This window comes from Falco cherrug, chromosome 9 (genome assembly GCF_023634085.1).
Source record: "Falco cherrug isolate bFalChe1 chromosome 9, bFalChe1.pri, whole genome shotgun sequence".
NCBI lineage: Eukaryota > Metazoa > Chordata > Aves > Falconiformes > Falconidae > Falco > Falco cherrug.
This window is the reverse complement of record NC_073705.1, coordinates 4275606-4291860: the sequence shown is the minus strand read 5'-3', so window position 1 is coordinate 4291860 and position 16255 is coordinate 4275606. Positions and strand designations below refer to the sequence as shown.

The 16255-nt window shown below is 48.5% G+C and overlaps 1 protein-coding gene across 10 annotated transcripts in view; it reads right to left on the bottom strand.

The window, feature by feature from the left end:
• Positions 1-1273: 1273 nt before the first annotated feature.
• The window catches only part of SEC31B (SEC31 homolog B, COPII coat complex component), a 38311-nt gene continuing 23329 nt past the window's right edge, over positions 1274-16255 (bottom strand). For 4 of the 10 annotated variants that reach the window (XM_055720041.1, XM_055720042.1, XM_027808745.2 and 1 more), the window contains 11 exons: positions 14960-15105; positions 13736-13909; positions 12900-13088; positions 12001-12214; positions 11283-11609; positions 10176-10214; positions 7295-7353; positions 5877-6023; positions 5344-5460; positions 3879-3950; positions 1274-3145 (listed from right to left, as the gene is read on the bottom strand). In XM_055720041.1, the coding sequence (XP_055576016.1) occupies positions 2966-3145; positions 3879-3950; positions 5344-5460; positions 5877-6023; positions 7295-7353; positions 10176-10214; positions 11283-11609; positions 12001-12214; positions 12900-13088; positions 13736-13909; positions 14960-15105 (1664 nt within the window). In that variant the 3' untranslated portion in view covers positions 1274-2965. The remainder of the gene's footprint in view (positions 3146-3878; positions 3951-5343; positions 5461-5876; positions 6024-7294; positions 7354-10175; positions 10215-11282; positions 11610-12000; positions 12215-12899; positions 13089-13735; positions 13910-14959; positions 15106-16255) is intronic. The other 6 variants (XM_055720044.1, XM_055720045.1, XM_055720046.1 and 3 more) reach the window with 6 other exon arrangements.

Genomic DNA, 16255 nt, shown 5'->3' with positions numbered 1-16255 from the left:
TGGAAAAATCCGTACTTACTTCAGTGGTACAAGCAGCCCGAGTTAAAGAAAGAGAAGGGCTGGACTACACAGGGTACTCCAACTGGACCCAGAAAGGCGGAATCTAAGAAATACCAGGCTTGTTAAATGATCTCAGAAAGCTAGGACTTTCCTTATATGCTCATTAAGCAGCAAACGTGTGCCTCCAGGGCTACCTGCTCACCTGTATAGCATCAGAAGGGTTTATAACACAAGTACTGCCCTTGAAAATCAGCTTGCACCTTCCTGATGGGGGACAGCTGGGAGGCCAGACTGGTTGCTAACTGCTCCCAGACTGGGCTGCAAAAGCTCGGCAAAACTCCTTTGCACTTGGCATTTGCCTCTGCCAGCAGCAGATGTGACAAAGGCTGGTTTTCCCTGAATGCGTGTGCTGTGTCCTTAACACCCCAGAACTCTCATAAACCCTGGTCCCTTCTCAGCAATGGCCCCTTCAGATCTTCCCCATCCAAACAATTTTTCTCAACCTTTACTTCCTCCCAAGTCCTCCACCCACAAGCCAGGTAATAGTCCTGCATATTTCAGAGTCTCCCACACACTGACTGGCTGGCCTATACGGACATACTAGCTAACTGCCAGCAACAAGAAAACCAAAAACTTTTTGAGATTACATCAGTCGTTTTGCAGAAGCTAGTTTGATTCCCTCCCAATTTTATCTCAGTACTGATATTTCACTTTAGCCTCTTCACCTCCTTAAAAGCTTGAATGAAATCAGCCAACAGATTCAGAAGTTGTTAGCTAATGGTAAGAGCTGGCAATTCAGTGGTACAAATCTGATTTCCACACAGGTCAGACCCTCAGCCTGTCTGCAGTGGCATGGCTTCAGTGGTGTAACATCTCATCAAAGGCTCTCTCTTTACTTACTGACACACTGGCAACTCCAGATGTCAAGTGTAAAAAAACCCAGCACTGCTGAGACTCCCCAAGAGAACCTCAGCCATCCTGGGCACCTTCTTGTGTCTGACGCAGAGGAACAGTCACAACTGAGGTAGGTGATCTGAAGAAGATCGGTTCTCTTGACCCTGCAAGCCTTAGGGCGCAGGTACAGCTTGGGGTCACACCACACCAGGAAGGCTGCTGCCCATGGCAGCAGAGCCCAGAACTTGGTTTGCTCCATGCTGTTCTCAACTGACCCTTCACCAAAGCTGAGAACTCAGCTCGCAGTGGGTGGCCCTGCAGACTGAGGGAAGTCCCCTGTAGCCAGAGGTGACAAGCCTATGAAAAAAAGCTAGCAGCATCACAAACCACAGCTTTTATTTCACGGTTCTGTGATCTCTCAGTGCATCAAACCACAGCAATAGAAACAACACAGCAGCAACAAGGAGGCACTTTGACCTGGAAAGGACAGAATGAGACATGTCCACTCCCTTCCTTCGCTGATTCTCCTCCCTCCTAAGTTTCATGGTAGAGCAGGCTGACTCGTGTGAGTCGCTGAACCACAGGCCCACAATGGCATCATCAGTCAAGCAGCAAGCAGAGGCAGCAGGGGCTGGCTGCAGCCAAATGTTGGGAAGAAGCCTTGCTCCCCGCTAGGGCCAAACGATTACGTTGCCAGGTTAGCATGAAAAAGGGTGAAAGACAGGAAGGCAAGGAGGGTGGAAGAGAAGGGAAGACACACACACAGAGATACGCCCCAAAATCCCACCTGCCCTTCCAGAATTCTTTCCCAGGACAGATATACTTCATTTGTCTATTTTACCCCAGAGGAAATGCCAGTGATGAAAAGCCTCCACACAGCCATATCCTCGAGACCTAAAAGCATCACCTCCTGCAGCGTATCTCTACCACCGTAGTGCCAAGGGGCCTTTCAGAACCACCTTGGCATGTATTATTACTGCAGGCAGAATGAATGCACTACACTTGGAACAATGAGCTGTCTCCCCCTGCTCAAGTCTGGGCTGGTCAGAGCAGCCAGAGGGGATTCTTTATGAGACCTGAACAATCCCTGCTGCTCTTGAAGCCCCTAGATAGTCTGGAAAGCCCGATGTAGGAAGCCTTTAGATAACACCAGTGGGTAAAAACCCAACTGTGCTAACAAAAAGGAAGTGAAAAAGGCCAGGAGCCAGAGAGGGCAACTTTGGGCTAAAAGTTAGCCCAAAACCAGGATGCAACTGGCTTTGAGGAGGAGCACACTGAGCAACCCAACCCGCTAGCACTCCTGAAAGGGAGAGTCCCAGGAGCTGGAAGGGGGAATCAGCCCTGGGCCTGAAACATAAAGGGCTGAAGCCTGCAGCTTATGAGGGAAAAGATACGACGGGACAGAGGGTAAACAGGAGACTTGACTATGAAGAGAGGGCTGGGTGAAGAAAGAGAGAAAACCAAAACTAGCCCAGAGCAGGCTGGTAGTTAGCCCTAGTTGTAGCAGGATATGAGTGCAGGTGGGTGAGAGGGTGAGTTAAAGATGAGAATGAAGAGAAAGGAGGAACAAGAAGAGAGATCTTCACTGCAGCCCAGCAGAGCAGGGACACCCCAGCTTGGCTCCCTGCCGTCACTCAGACAGTTTACACTGCAGCAGGGAATAGAGCCCGAGGCCCTTCTGTCTGAGGGCACTGCAGGTGCCAGCCCTGCTTGTCTCCTAGAAAAAGCAATGTCAGCCTGGGAGGGAAGGAGTTTCCCCTTTGTGCCAGGGATATAGGGAAGAGGCAGGATCTCTGTGCAACCTGGATAGCCTGAAATTGAGATCCCTTGGGCTGGGAAGCAGCCTCAGACTAGTAAGAAAGGAGAGAGAGAAAGAACAGTCTCCAGGAGTCCTGGGCACCAGTGGGCTGTCCGAGGAGCGGATGGGGCCAGGCACACTGGCCCAGCACGGTCCCAGGCACTGGCACAGACTTATTTCTCCAGTCAGAGGGAGAGTCCACAACCTGCAGCACATCAACAGCTGAGGGAGTCCACCAGCTCTCAGTGCGCCCTGTTCCAGCTACTCCACACTTCACACATTTAGCTTGCCAGCAATGGTCATGAGGACTTTCAGGATGGGCATGAAACCAGACACCTCACTGAAACTGCTGCTGCTCACCACTTGGGTGTGAACCAGGAGACCCTGTTGGTAGTTTCTAGCCTCAACGCAGCGGGCAATTTCATGGAGACCCATGAGGATGGCTGGAGAGAGCTGTGGGGAGGGAGCAGAAATGAGTCAGCATGCTCAGCACTGTAACACAGGCCCCCCTCCTTTCCTCCACTCCCTTCCCTCCCATTCTCTACCTCATCCTCACCAAACAGCACCTACACAGTCAAGCCCTGGCAGGAAGGATAGCTTGACTCTTCCTTTGGTTTCCCAGCCTACAACAAATGTTAATTTAATACCCAGGCTGGGTTACAGTGAATGCAAGTCCTAAGTAACAACATTTCAGCACTACTTGAATATCTGATGTGTTTGATGCCATAGGTCCATCTAGCACAGATTCCTGTCTCTGTTCAGGCCTAATATGGACACAGAGAAAGCATGTATGTTAAAAGGATTCTTCCTTTGAAAGCTATCCCTCCAGCAACTGGAATCAGCAGCTTCAGAGTTTTCTAACCCAGAGGCTACACCAGGTTCACACTTCACTACCCCCAGTTGCCCCTTCCCATCTGGAACCGGTCTATATGTCAGTATACCTCCTGCAGGTAAAAGCACCCTGCAAATACCTCCCTAGCTTCTCCTTACACTATGTCTGTGCCAAGTGTAAGGAAGAAGAGATAAGGCTTGGATTCAAGATGCGTTATCAGGTTTTGGCACTCCCCTAGCTTTCTCAAGAGGATATGCGCTGGTAACACTGGGATGGACACCAAGGCCCACAACCCAGTGCAAAGATGGGATCAGGAACCCGGCTGGACCACAGGGAATGGTGGCATCTACTTACCGCCTGCTCACGGAGCTTCTCATACAGGCACTCCAGACGCTGCAATGCATCCTCCAGCTTCCTTCGGGTTTTCTGAAGTGAAACAGGTATTGCTAGCTCTGCCAGAGCTTCAAAGCCACCTCTCCCAGAACTAAGCTGTTCTTGCTCAGTCCGTCCCCACCTCTGTTCTTCCCACAGCACCTTACAATTCAGCTGCATCTCAGCCCCTGCCAACCAGGGACTGTGAGACGAGCCAGCCATGCCCTCACCGTGCACAAATACATGCAGGCATTCTCTCCCCAACACAGGAAGCTGGATTTGCCCCTCTTCCCATCTCCCAGCCTAGGCGTTCCTCCCTTCTGCCAGTGCTTGCAGACCACAGGACAGAGTGACTACTTCCAAAGCTTGACAAACACCCACTAGTTGAAGGCAGCCTCACCCTGACTGCCCTAAGCAACAACTTCCTCCTGGTCTCCTTGAAGAAAAGAGGAAATATCCTTCCCACTCTAGGTAAGCACCAAGGGCCCAAGTACTGAAGCTCTGGTGGGGCTGACTCCATTAACGCTACCTTAGGTAACCCACTCACAGGTAAATCATACCATGGACAGGAATGCCTCGCTCTGGGAAACACTGAGACACACGTGGCAGCCTTAGGAGCTCAGATGCACTGCTTTGCTGTACCAACCCAGCTATTCAAACTCCACGTTAAGCTGAGTGCTTAAGCCCAACCCAACAATCCTTTCTCTGTCCAAAGAGGTAACCTTTAGGTCATTCTCGCAGCAATTGCTACACTGCACTCTCAGAAAGCACACAGCCAACATGCCGAAGCTGCTGCCACACACAAATTGTCTGACTCTGGGACAGCAGTTTGGGCTCAGTGTTCATCCCAACACCCAGTAAGCAGAGGTATTCCAAAAAGCTTCATCGTGCCCCCAAGCTCTGGGAAGACTTCGCAACTTCACACAATGCTGCAAGCACTGCTTTTCTGCTTCCAGACAGTCTGGCCTGATACATTCGTGCAACGTGACATGTATACAAACAGCCTTCCAGGAACCAGCGTGGAGAAATTACAGTGACTTGGACACAAAGATTGTCTGGCCTTCTTTCTAGCCAGGATAGCTCAGCTCTTCCCCCCAAGTTCTGAGGATAGCTGGTAATACTAGCTCTGTAGGAACTACCTACAGATCAAGCTGGTGAAAAATGAAGTTGAATTAGTTGGGTCATTGCTTCTACTTTCCTCAGAGAAAAGAGCCAGGACAGAACCATCGCTCCAGAAAAGCAACAAGAAGCAGCAGATAAATGCTAGAGAATGCATCTCAGCTCCCAAGAGATGAACAAGCTTATGGCCTAAAGGAAGGAGGCAGAGAGATATTAACTTGATTATAGGGACAAGACTCTTCCTCTCTTTTCCCAGCCAAAAGAAGGAAGCACCAGTCAAACATCTATGAGAGCAAAGAAGCCAAAGATCAGAGAAGGGAGGACTTACTGGATCAGTGGCAACGGCAGAGCAGCGTCGCACCAACCCTTCAAATGTGGCCTTCAGAGCCTGGTGCTCAGGGGGCACCTCTTTCCTCTCAACCCTCTCCACGGGTAGCTGGTGATACTGAGAAGAGAGAGAAGCAGCTGAATGAAACAGGAGCATGAAAGGCTGGAGCAGGTAGATACCCCTCCTGCACTATGAACAGAAAGCATTTTACCCCTTTGCAAATCCAGAGAATACCTGGAAGCACAGAGTTAGATTATCATCTTCAGACTGTGGTATAGCTTCAGGCCTCTGCGGATTCTCAACTCCAAAAACAGGCTGACAGCCTGCCTGGCCTCCCTCCCTCGCTCCCAGCTGTGCCCAGGTGTCATTTCCACCCTGGCAATTCCTCTAACACTCAGGCAGGGATGTCTTATAAGGGCTAGGGAGCAACACAAGCCCTGCAGCTGCCAACTAATAAGAATCTCAAAAGCTGAGTTGCTTTTCTACTTGACAGGGACTTGGTGGCTGGGGAACACCCCACTTTCCATGGGTACCTGCACGCTGCCTTCCTTTGGTGCTCCAGGGGGTGACTGGCCAGACTCTTGCAACCTGGACAGCTGAGGATGGATCCCTTGGGGCTCAGCGGGCAGGCTCATTACTGGAGCCGTGATGGGGGCTGGAGGAGTAAATTTCTCAGGCAACTGTCAGCAAAAAGAAAAGAAAAGAAAAAGAAGTATCAAGAAAACTAAGTCCAAGGAAGAAGGGTTCATTACACTCTCTGCAGTCAAATTCAACTTCCTTTCTAATTTGTAGAGTGCCCAGTTCTCAAGATGATGTGCAACACATCCCTGTTCTTTCAGCTCCCTGACTGAGAGGGGGGGCCTTTCCTCTTGCATCCTAGATGAACAGTCAAAGCGACAGCAAGAAAAGTCCTCTGGAATTGCTCAATCAAACAGATCCGATGCCCCTGAAAGCACTAGTCCTCAGAAAGCTGCCTTGGCTCTGCGACGGCACGAGTCCTGAATGTAGAGATTAGCAGCAGTAAAGTGTCCAACAGAGCAAGTGTTGGGGAAAATCCCACAACATGGGGGGAGAATCCTCTTGCAAACACTTCATCATGCCCCTGCTAAGCCAGAGAGTCAGGACAGATTCACTCCGACCGGGCGAGATCAAAAGGAGATGGCTTTAACAAGAGGCTAATCCTGTTGTAGTGAGCACAGCCTGAAGCAGGTTCCCAGCTATGCTGCCAGAAAAAGGGCGAGAAGTCTGTTCCAAGATAAAGAAGAGGAGTGGGGGGTGGGAATGGTGCCAAAGAAGCTTCTTGTCACACCTGCCAGCAGGCAGTAGTGGCAGAAATGGGGTACTGAGAGCATTTGCTGCAAAAAAGCTCAGTTCACGGGTCCTCCAGTACAATCACTACAAGGCAGAGAGCAGCAGGGCAGGGCCAACACGGCAGGCAGCTCACAGCTACACCAGTCCCAACCTATTTCAGCAGAAGCGGCGCCTTATCAGTTGGTATCAGCATCTGAGGAAAATGACCGTGGAACTCACTGTGCTGAGGGGAAATGCTGCCCCCAGCTGTCAGGTGTGAAGTGAGCACCATCTCCCCAGCCACTACAAAAAAAGTCGTGGGCAAGGGGGTAAGAGTCATTCCATATTTCCAGCAACAAGTGACTGTACTCAGCCTGCAAGTACTGACAGAGGATTCAGCATCAGGGATTATAAACATGTTAAAACACAGCTACACCACCCGCCCCCCCCCCCCCCCCCCCTCGAACAGCACGTGGGTTTGGAAGGCAGAGGGTCAAGACGGCTTAGACTCCAGCCCAGGCTATGCATGTAATGCAGAAGTAGACAGAACAACATAGAATGAGACCTGCTGAGTGTGACAGGGAGCATTTATAGGAAAGTATTTGTTGCGTGGAGCTCCCTGGCTAATTGCAGCTGACATACATTGCCGCTGAAAGCTTACCTTCTTCTTTTGAAGGCCACCTCTTATAGCAGAGGGATCAGTCCAAGATTCCTGAGCTGCTAGAAGAGACAAGACCCAAATGTCAGACTTTGAGAAGGTGGCCATAGCAACAATTCATAGTCACTTGCATGGCTTGGAACTCCCCTCAACAAAAGGGCCCATGGCTCCAATTCCCCCATCATCCAGTTCCCACGTTCAGACCATTTCAACCAAGGAATTTCAGGCCCAGCTCACATGCGCAAGAACTGGTCTTACTTCCCTTTCCCTTTCTTAATTACATTCATGCACAGGTTTCATGAAGCGATATCCAATCAGATTGAACTGGCACACACCCACTTCCCCTTCCCCAAAAGCTTTTTTGCAACTACCTGAAGCCTTCCGCATTCTGCACAGGCTGCAGAATTCAACCTCAGGGTCAGGCCTGAACCTTGGTTGGGACCTGCATGAGCGTGCACATCAGGGTTCAGAGAATTCCTGGGGTTCCCCAAACATAAGGGCTATGTTATGGGTGAGAGAGGACTTCTCACCAGCACTCACATGAGTGCCTCATGGTGGCAGTCCACAGCAGTGCAGAGTACTGTGATAAAGGGGGGAAAAGTTTGACGTGCGTTGACATTTTCCCTTTCCAAAATAATGTTCAGAAACAATGCCTAGCAAATTTTGCCGGCTTCTCAACTAAAAGGGAATAGACAACCAGCAAATGCCTTGGGAGCAAAGGGGCGTCTCATCAGATGCTTTTGAGGTATCTAGCCTCTAACCTCACTCCAGGTAATTAAAAAAATCCATCAGACAACATGATATCAAAAGACTTGTGACCACACTTCATTCTGTGAAGGTCAAATTCCAACTACTTTGTCTGCTGTTGTTCTGTAAGGGTACCTGCATCTCTAGACAAACCCCCAGTATTAATAACCTCAGGCCCATGAGACAGGAATAATCTGTGAGAAAGCGGCACAATTCTACGCGGCAATATCAGAGTTGCTGGAGCTCAGTGCCACACTTAATGAGCAACTGATCCTGAACTGAGCTTTAAAAATCACAGGGGAAAGATGCAAAAGGTGCTTCATTACTTTAATTACCTTTATTATTAAAATTCTGGCAGCTTCTTTTTGCCCTCCCTTTTCCCATGATTTCAAGACTCACTCTCTGATGAGTTTGGATCAGTAGTTTAATTAAGTTGGCACTTACTTCTAGCTTGGGGATTCTGTGCCCTAGAACTCTGCTGGCCCCCACTGAGCCTGTGGCCTAGCGTCCCTGGCACCATTCCAACCCAGTGGCACTTTGAATCCTCACAGGAAACTGCTATTTAAATTATAGCCTTTAAGCCAGGCACTTAATCATCAGACCTGAGACAGCAGGACCCTGCTCCATTTTGCTGGGATGAAACTCTATCTTGCCTATGCTACTTGTGAACCAGGATTTCTCGCCAGCCCTGAAAGGAGTACGCCACAGCAGTCTCTAGCAATGCCTGTGCTAGAAAAAAACAGATCATCACAGGCTGGGGTCAGGAATTATCCCAGCCAGAAAGGAGATCAGCCAACATGTTGCTGTCCTTCATCCTGCCCCTGACGCTTCCCACAAGTGTGGGATTTCTGCAAGTGGAGATCTCTCTCCATTGCACTAATGAGAATGTGTTCCTGAGCTGTTCCAATCACGCTCAGGAATTTCCAAAGCAAATGTGGCCAGTGAGATTGAATGGTCATACAGTCCCTTTCCAGGCTAAAGAAAAGTACCCATCAAAACAAAAACAACAGTAGTAGGCAAGAACTTAATGAAGCCTGTTTGCACTTCTGATCTGGGCGTGCCTTATGCTGCCATGAAAACTGCAGGTAAATGCTGCCAGGAGAAGTGAACTTCCGAGCAGCAAATTCCCACAGGGCATCTTCAGCCTGACAAAGCGCTTGAAATCCTTGCTATGGAATCATATGAAAACACTGGGGTCTTTTGTTTCTCTGCTGAAAGGATAACTCCCTTTCTAGAGTCCCACTCCACACAGCAAGGCTTGCTTGGGTACCGAGTACTCCGATTTCCTGAATAAAGCTGAGACTCCCTAGATAATCTTTTGTGCCTGGCAGATGGTCTTTGGTGCAGCAGCCACTGTGCAGAGACAGTCCACTAAGACACTGAGCCTTAGCCCACTGACAACAGACTGGAAGATACCTACTCTCCATCATCAATAAATCCCAAGGACAGAAACCAGCACAAAGCATCAGTCAGAAAACCTCCAAGTTCCAAATTCTCCCCAGCAGATGGACTGAGATTCACAGCCAAACCTTGCCCTGTAACTAAAAGCAAAAGGGCTTTCCAGTTCCCCTTGAAACAGAGCCCCCAGATACTGCTCAGGAAGCTCTACACCACTGCTCATTCTGGGATCCACCTCTTCCAAACCACCTGGGGAAAGCATAAGCACAAATAAAGCCACGCATAAGGCTGGGAGTGTAACAGGGAGAAAACAAGGGATGAGTTACAACCACTGGCCTGTTCCTTACCTAGAGAACCAAGAAAGGAAAAGGGGCTCCTTCCCTGTCCTGCTGGCCCAGCAACTGCCTGAAGAACACAGAGACTGAGAATGCTCTAATTCCTCCACAACTGGATGAAAGTATAGAAGGAAGAAGCTGGAGTCCCTGCTTTCTGTATCCAAACTCATCAGTAAGTAAGAGTGCAGCACTTCCATTTCACTTCCAATATCCCCAGCTGTCTCTCAGTAGTTCTCAGGACAAGTATGTCCACTACCCCAGCTGTATAGCTCCCCAGGCATGCAAGGAAACAACAAATAGCAATAAGCATGCATACACAGTAAAACATGCGCACATCCCCCACATCTCACTGCAAGCAGCAACACTGTCTCCCCCACAGATCTGGGGGCTTCTCCGGATACTACCTGCATGATTCCCGTGGGGATCTAGCCAGGGGAAGAAACCTGAAAATCAAGGCAGGGTGGAAGTGTCACCATCACCAACAGCTTTTACTCAGTGAGCAATTCCCTGGACTACTATCCCTGACAGCTTTTGAGAAGGAATTTCTCCAGCTGTAGCTTAAAGCCTTTGTGTGGTCCCCACAAGCTTCACACAGTGGGATTTGCTAACCTTGGTTAAACACAGCTTAGCAAAGGATTCCAGCTGAAGGCAAACCTCAAATCCCCAGCTCCTTCACTCTCTGAATACATGTGTCTTGAAGAGTCACCTGCTCAAAAAATCTAAGGATCATCAGCCTTGTTGTTAGGGATCTCCACAGCCTGGCTAAGCCTGTCCTCCAAGACAGGAAACAAGGAATTTACAAGCACCAGATGTGTTGATGTTTTGGGAAACAGAATGAGGGAATGCCCATCTGCTGGGAACTAGTTCCAACAACACTCTCCTTTTCTTCATCATGCTAGCAAATGACTTCACAGTACTTGCAGGCTGGGTTGGATTCAAACTACAGACCCAAAAGGGAAAAGCTCCAGGTCTACACCACTGCACAGGGGAATCCAGATGTGATTCCTATGCAAGCACTTTATGACAACAGGAGAAAACAGGAAGAACTAGAGCCCAACAGAGAAATTTCATCCTGGAGCTAAGCAAGGGGTATGCCACGGACAAAGAAACAGCACCCTGCTCTCCCAGGATTTCACATGCACTTCTTGTGCAAGTGATATAAGCAGAGGCAAGATCAGTAAGCCTTCCAGCAGGCATTCCCTGGGAACTACCACCCTTTCACTCAGAGCATATGCCTCTGGAGTGGATGACTCAGGGTGCGCTGGGGACGTGAAGACCCAGCATCTTGTAACCACAGCCTGGGGGACAGAGCAGATGAACAGGCTGAATGAAACCATCATCACTGCTGCGCTTCACCACCACAGCAAGACTCAGCACAATGTGCCTGTGAGGTTAGCTTTGGCACCACATCCAGCCTTCATGGTGACACCCCCAGACCTCAAAAAAGTCCCTGCCCATTATATACTGCAAATCCCAGCCAGGAGTGTCCTGGACACACAAATGGTACTTACCTGTGGGAGGAGGAGGAATGCTGGCTGCTGGCAGGGGCTTAGTAGATGGAGCTCCAGGACCTCCCTGAGGGTAACCCATGTTCATGGGGCAATTGAAAGGTGCTGAAGAGAAACCTAGAGGAGACTGGCTTGCCACAGGGAGAGGACAAGCTGCAGGAAGCTGAGATGATGGGACTGAGGCTGGAGTGAAGACGGTGGGTCCAGGTGGTGGAACACCAGAAGGTGTCATGGGCATGGACTGTCCTGGCAGAGAAGGCTGGCTAGGGAAGGGAGCAGGACCAACAGGTCTGACTCCTGATGGTCCAAATGGTTGAGACTGTGAGACAGCTACAAATGAGAAAGAGAGTGTATCAGCTTCGCTTGTTTCATGTGCAAACTACTCCTGACGCTCTCCTTCAGGCTAGTAAGTCTCCTCTTCTCCAAGCCATACCTAGAATATCCATGCTGGGTGTATCTCCCATAACCTAGGCTAGATCAGTCAAACTCTGCGACACAGTTAGCTGTGGCTTCTCCACCCTTATATATGCTTAATATCAGTGGACATGCAGCAACAGTTGCTAGAGCTAGATGTTTCAGAAGAACCAAGCCTCTCAGACAGCTGACTTGTTCTTTGCAAGTACAACAGGCCTGTGAGAAAGAAAGTAGAGGCGCCATCTATGCTGAAGGCTTTAGTCTAAGAAAACCTGGAGAATGGACATGACTATGAGACAATGCTTACCTTGCCCTGAAATGGTTGCTGGAACCAAGCCTAAGTTGTACTGTGGGTATGGGGACCCCCTGGAATAGACACCTGTTTGTGGACCCGTGCTGTCCCGGGGAGGGGTGACATGGTGAGGTGTCATAGACATCGCTGGCACTGGCTGAGGCGTGAAGAGGGAAGGCACTGAAGGCTGAGAAGGTGCTGAAGGGGCAAATGATGACTGATAGTTGGGCTGCAATTAAAAAACAAAGAACTCGCGAATAGCCCACAGTCATGTGCAAGCAGATGCAGTTTCTATCCCTGTTGCTTCTTGGGCAAGAGAAGACGCTGCTGCTGTCAGTGCCCTGGATGGATTGGATCAAAGGCCCCCTCCCACCACATAACTTGCTCAACAAGCTGGGCACCACACTTCAGAATATTCTGTGGCTCTCAAAAGGATTAGTCCTCAGCAGCCAGTTCCCATACAGTGACTTCCTGGAAGCACAACCAGAAGAAACAATGAACCAACAATAACGAAGCAGTAGAGGCTGAAAGCAAAACTTCCTGAACAATCTTCTGGTGCAAGAACTGAGATGAAGCCACACTATGCTAACGTTACTGAGATACGAGGGCGAGATGGGCATAGGAGAGTGAACTACAGCCCCCATTTCCCCCAGTATGTGAGATCTCAGTGGATCACTACACTTGTAACAGACTCCTCTGGTGACTACATGTGGGACAGGGCCTTGTGAAAAGTTGCCAGACAGCCTACTTTTGGATTACCACAGAGCTTGTGTTTGCTCCAGTGAAGGGCATCACTGATGAGTTCTCAATGATGCCTGCAGTGTGCATCATCTCATATGACTTCATACGCCTTCCACAACCCAGTAGCCTTCCTCCCCCTTCCCAGGCCATGAATACCTGAGTTCAAGGCCTACCTTCTCTGGATGTCTGGGACCTGTTTTGGAGGCTGCTCCTTCAGGGGCGGAACCACCTTTGGCTGCTGGAGATGTGTGTTTAATGACACCCACATTGACACGAGTGTAGGGAAAAGGGGGTGGCTGCTGATCACCCACATTTGCTCCTTGAGCATGGAAGAGCCGGTCTCGGAGCTGTTCAATCAGGAGCTGAAACAAACTATGCTTTAGGAGAAGTGCCTTGAGAGTTTTGGATGGAAGGTGCTGGGGATGTATTCAAAGCAGACCCTAACGTAAATGACTGAGCATCAATCTGCAAAACTACCCATTTCTGCAACAGCTACCAGGAAAAAATAACCCACAAACTGTAAGCAACAATCTGGGACATCACCTGCCATACTCCGAGGCAGATGAAGTCTCACTGATCCTCCCACCAGTCTTTATAGAGTATTTCCTCCCCAACCCCTATCCATGTTCGGAAACATAGATTTGTTTCAAACAACAAGGTGATCTCCCCATTCCCTTCCTCTACCACAGCCAGTTTCAGAAATAAATGCAGCTTCACTGGAGAGCTGCTTCCCAGTGTTGTTCTCCGGGAACCATTTTACAGTTCTGTAGCTCCCTTCCTTTTCCATGAATGAAAGGCACTACACAGAAAAGGCAAATGAAGACAAAAGCTGTGTCCTAGAAAAAAACCCACCAAAACAAACTAAAAAACCCAAATCACACCTCTATTCTCAAGTTACCATAATTAAGGTGAAACCTTAAGTCCTGATGCTGATGTCAAAACCCAATCTCTCATACACAGTATCATTTTTCCCTGTAGACTGCCCTTTTCCAACCCATTTCTCACTCACCTCTTTAGAGCTTCTGGGTAGGTAATCCATTGCAGCTGCCAAGCATCCTTGTGATGCCAGGAGACTGGCATATTGAGTGATCCTTTCTGCCAAGACAGGGCCTGGTGCTGGTCCTGCTGTGCCTTGGAGCATCTCAATGGACCTGTTCAGCACCATCACCTTCTCTATGAGATCCTGAATAATCCAGGGGAAGGAAGAAATAGACCACTCAGAATCTGACTCGCTTTACTGGTCCATCTCATGCTGAGACAGTATCAGATGGCTCTCCCCACTTTCAACTGACATCAGGTCCAATGTGAACAGAAGTTACTCTACTCTGCACCAGATACTATCACTAATGACAATTTCTTCACGTGCACTTCTCAGAGAAAAACAGGAACCAGGAAGCAAACCCTGTCACTGCTACCTTTACAGTAAGGGAAAAAAGAAAATCAGAAGCCACAAGGGACATTCCAATCAACTGTGATATTTTCACTAGGAAGTTACTACTGTAACTCTAGGAGTTACAAGCTATCAGTTTGGAAGAGGAAGGATTAAAACCATACCCGGAGAAATTCACCAGGAAAAATTGCTACTGCTGACAAACAGACCAGAAGGTTTTTAGTTACTTAAAGCTCCTTCAACTCCTAGAAATCAAGGTAATGATTATATCTGTAGAATGACACATGCATCACCGGCTGATAACTGAAAAGTGGGAGGAGGTCAGCTTCAAACACAACCAGGAACACTGAAGATCCCTTTCTGTTGCTGTTGTTCACTACTGGGGTTGCAAAACCAGGGAACTCTGTAGTAGAGGGCATTACCTGCAGATACCAGAGCGGGAGACTTGTTCTAGTTCAGTCTAGTGACTGGTGGACACAACAGGGGTTAGTGACTTAGCCAGGACTGGTTTACAGGTAGGTAACCACACTGGCTTAGAAGCCTTGATTCACCTGCAAGCTGACTTCCCATACATGATCATTCTACTTGCAGTGGGAGTAACGCAGCCTAGACTTTGAATTTATGTGCAGTGTAACCAGCACTCTCTAAACACACAAGCCCTTAACGCTTAAGGGTACAAGCTTTCTTTAGACACGAGCCTGTACTCGAGGCTAGAAGAGGATACCTTGCAAACTACGAACAGGTCTTCACTGTGCTGGAAGCCAGATACTCCGATGGGATAACGCAATCAGGTCTACCAGACAGGTCTAAAGAGGAGTCAAACCAAAGTTATAGCACCTGTACCTGCAGGGCAAGGGGTGAAGAAGTCTCGTGGTTTTTTACCCAGCATTCCACCAACCTCTCCACATTGCCTGATGAGATATAGCAGAGGCAGGCATCATTGGAGAGGCCTGCATCTCCCTCTGACTCTAGGCGGGCACCCAGCATGTCTAGAGAGGAAGAAATAACAGCCAACATTTAACACACTCTTTTTCAAGAGCTCATTAATCCTCAATGATCATCTTTTAGGAGTCATACTCTGGCTTGGCATGAAAAGTTATTGTCAGCTTTGGATCTGCACCTAACTAGAATAACAGAATCATAGAATCATTTAGGTTAGAAAAGACCTTTAAGATCACTGCGTCTAACCATAAACCTAACATTGCCAAGTCCCACTAAACCATGTCCCTAAGTGCCACATCTACATGTCTTAAATACCTCCAGGGATGGTGACTCAACCACTTCCCTGGGCAGCCTGTTCCAATGTCTGACAACCCTTTCAGTGAAGATATTTTCCCCAATACTCAATTCAATCCTCCCCTGGTGCAGCTTGAGACTGTTTCCTTTCATCCTATGACTTCCTACTTGGGAAAAAGAGACTGACACCCACCCTGCTACAATCTCCTTTCAGGTAGTCAGAGAGCAGTAAGATCTCCCCTCAGCCTCCTTTCCTTCAGGCTAAACAACTCCAGTTACCTCAGCTGCTCCTCCTAAGACTTGCTCTCTAGACCCTTCACCAGCTTCATTGTTTAATTCTTGGATAACACAGAGAAATGGGCATAACTAAGGAATCCCAAAGCCAACCTGGTTGAAAAAATAATTTTTTCATCTATCTGCCAATTTTTATTTGTCTACTGAGACATATAAAGCAAAGAAAACCCCTAAACATGACAGATGAATTCAGTGAAAAAAATCTAACTGTTTTTTTCTCTCTCTAAAGAGGTGTGATAATCTCCAGGCAACAGTAGTGTCCAGTGTCCAGGGACAGCTAGTAATCTGGCAGCTGTCAATGTTTATCTAATGACATAAAAAAGAAGATAAAGATAAGCTGGAACCATGTCACTATCACCACCGCCACCACAGCCGCTTTCTACACTTACAATCTGGTCTGTAAAAGTTGTCATGTTTTCTTGCATTTCAAGTTGTGTCATCTTACTTATACAAAGTGCTAGCATTTCTCCAACAGCACTTAGCTGTTCCTGTAAGCCAGGAGCTAGTTCCCAGCCAAGCAACATAAGTAACTCTTATCACATTCAGTCACTAGATTGCGTCCTAATTCTGACTCTCAGCACAACCAGTTGCTGAGCATCCTGGACTATT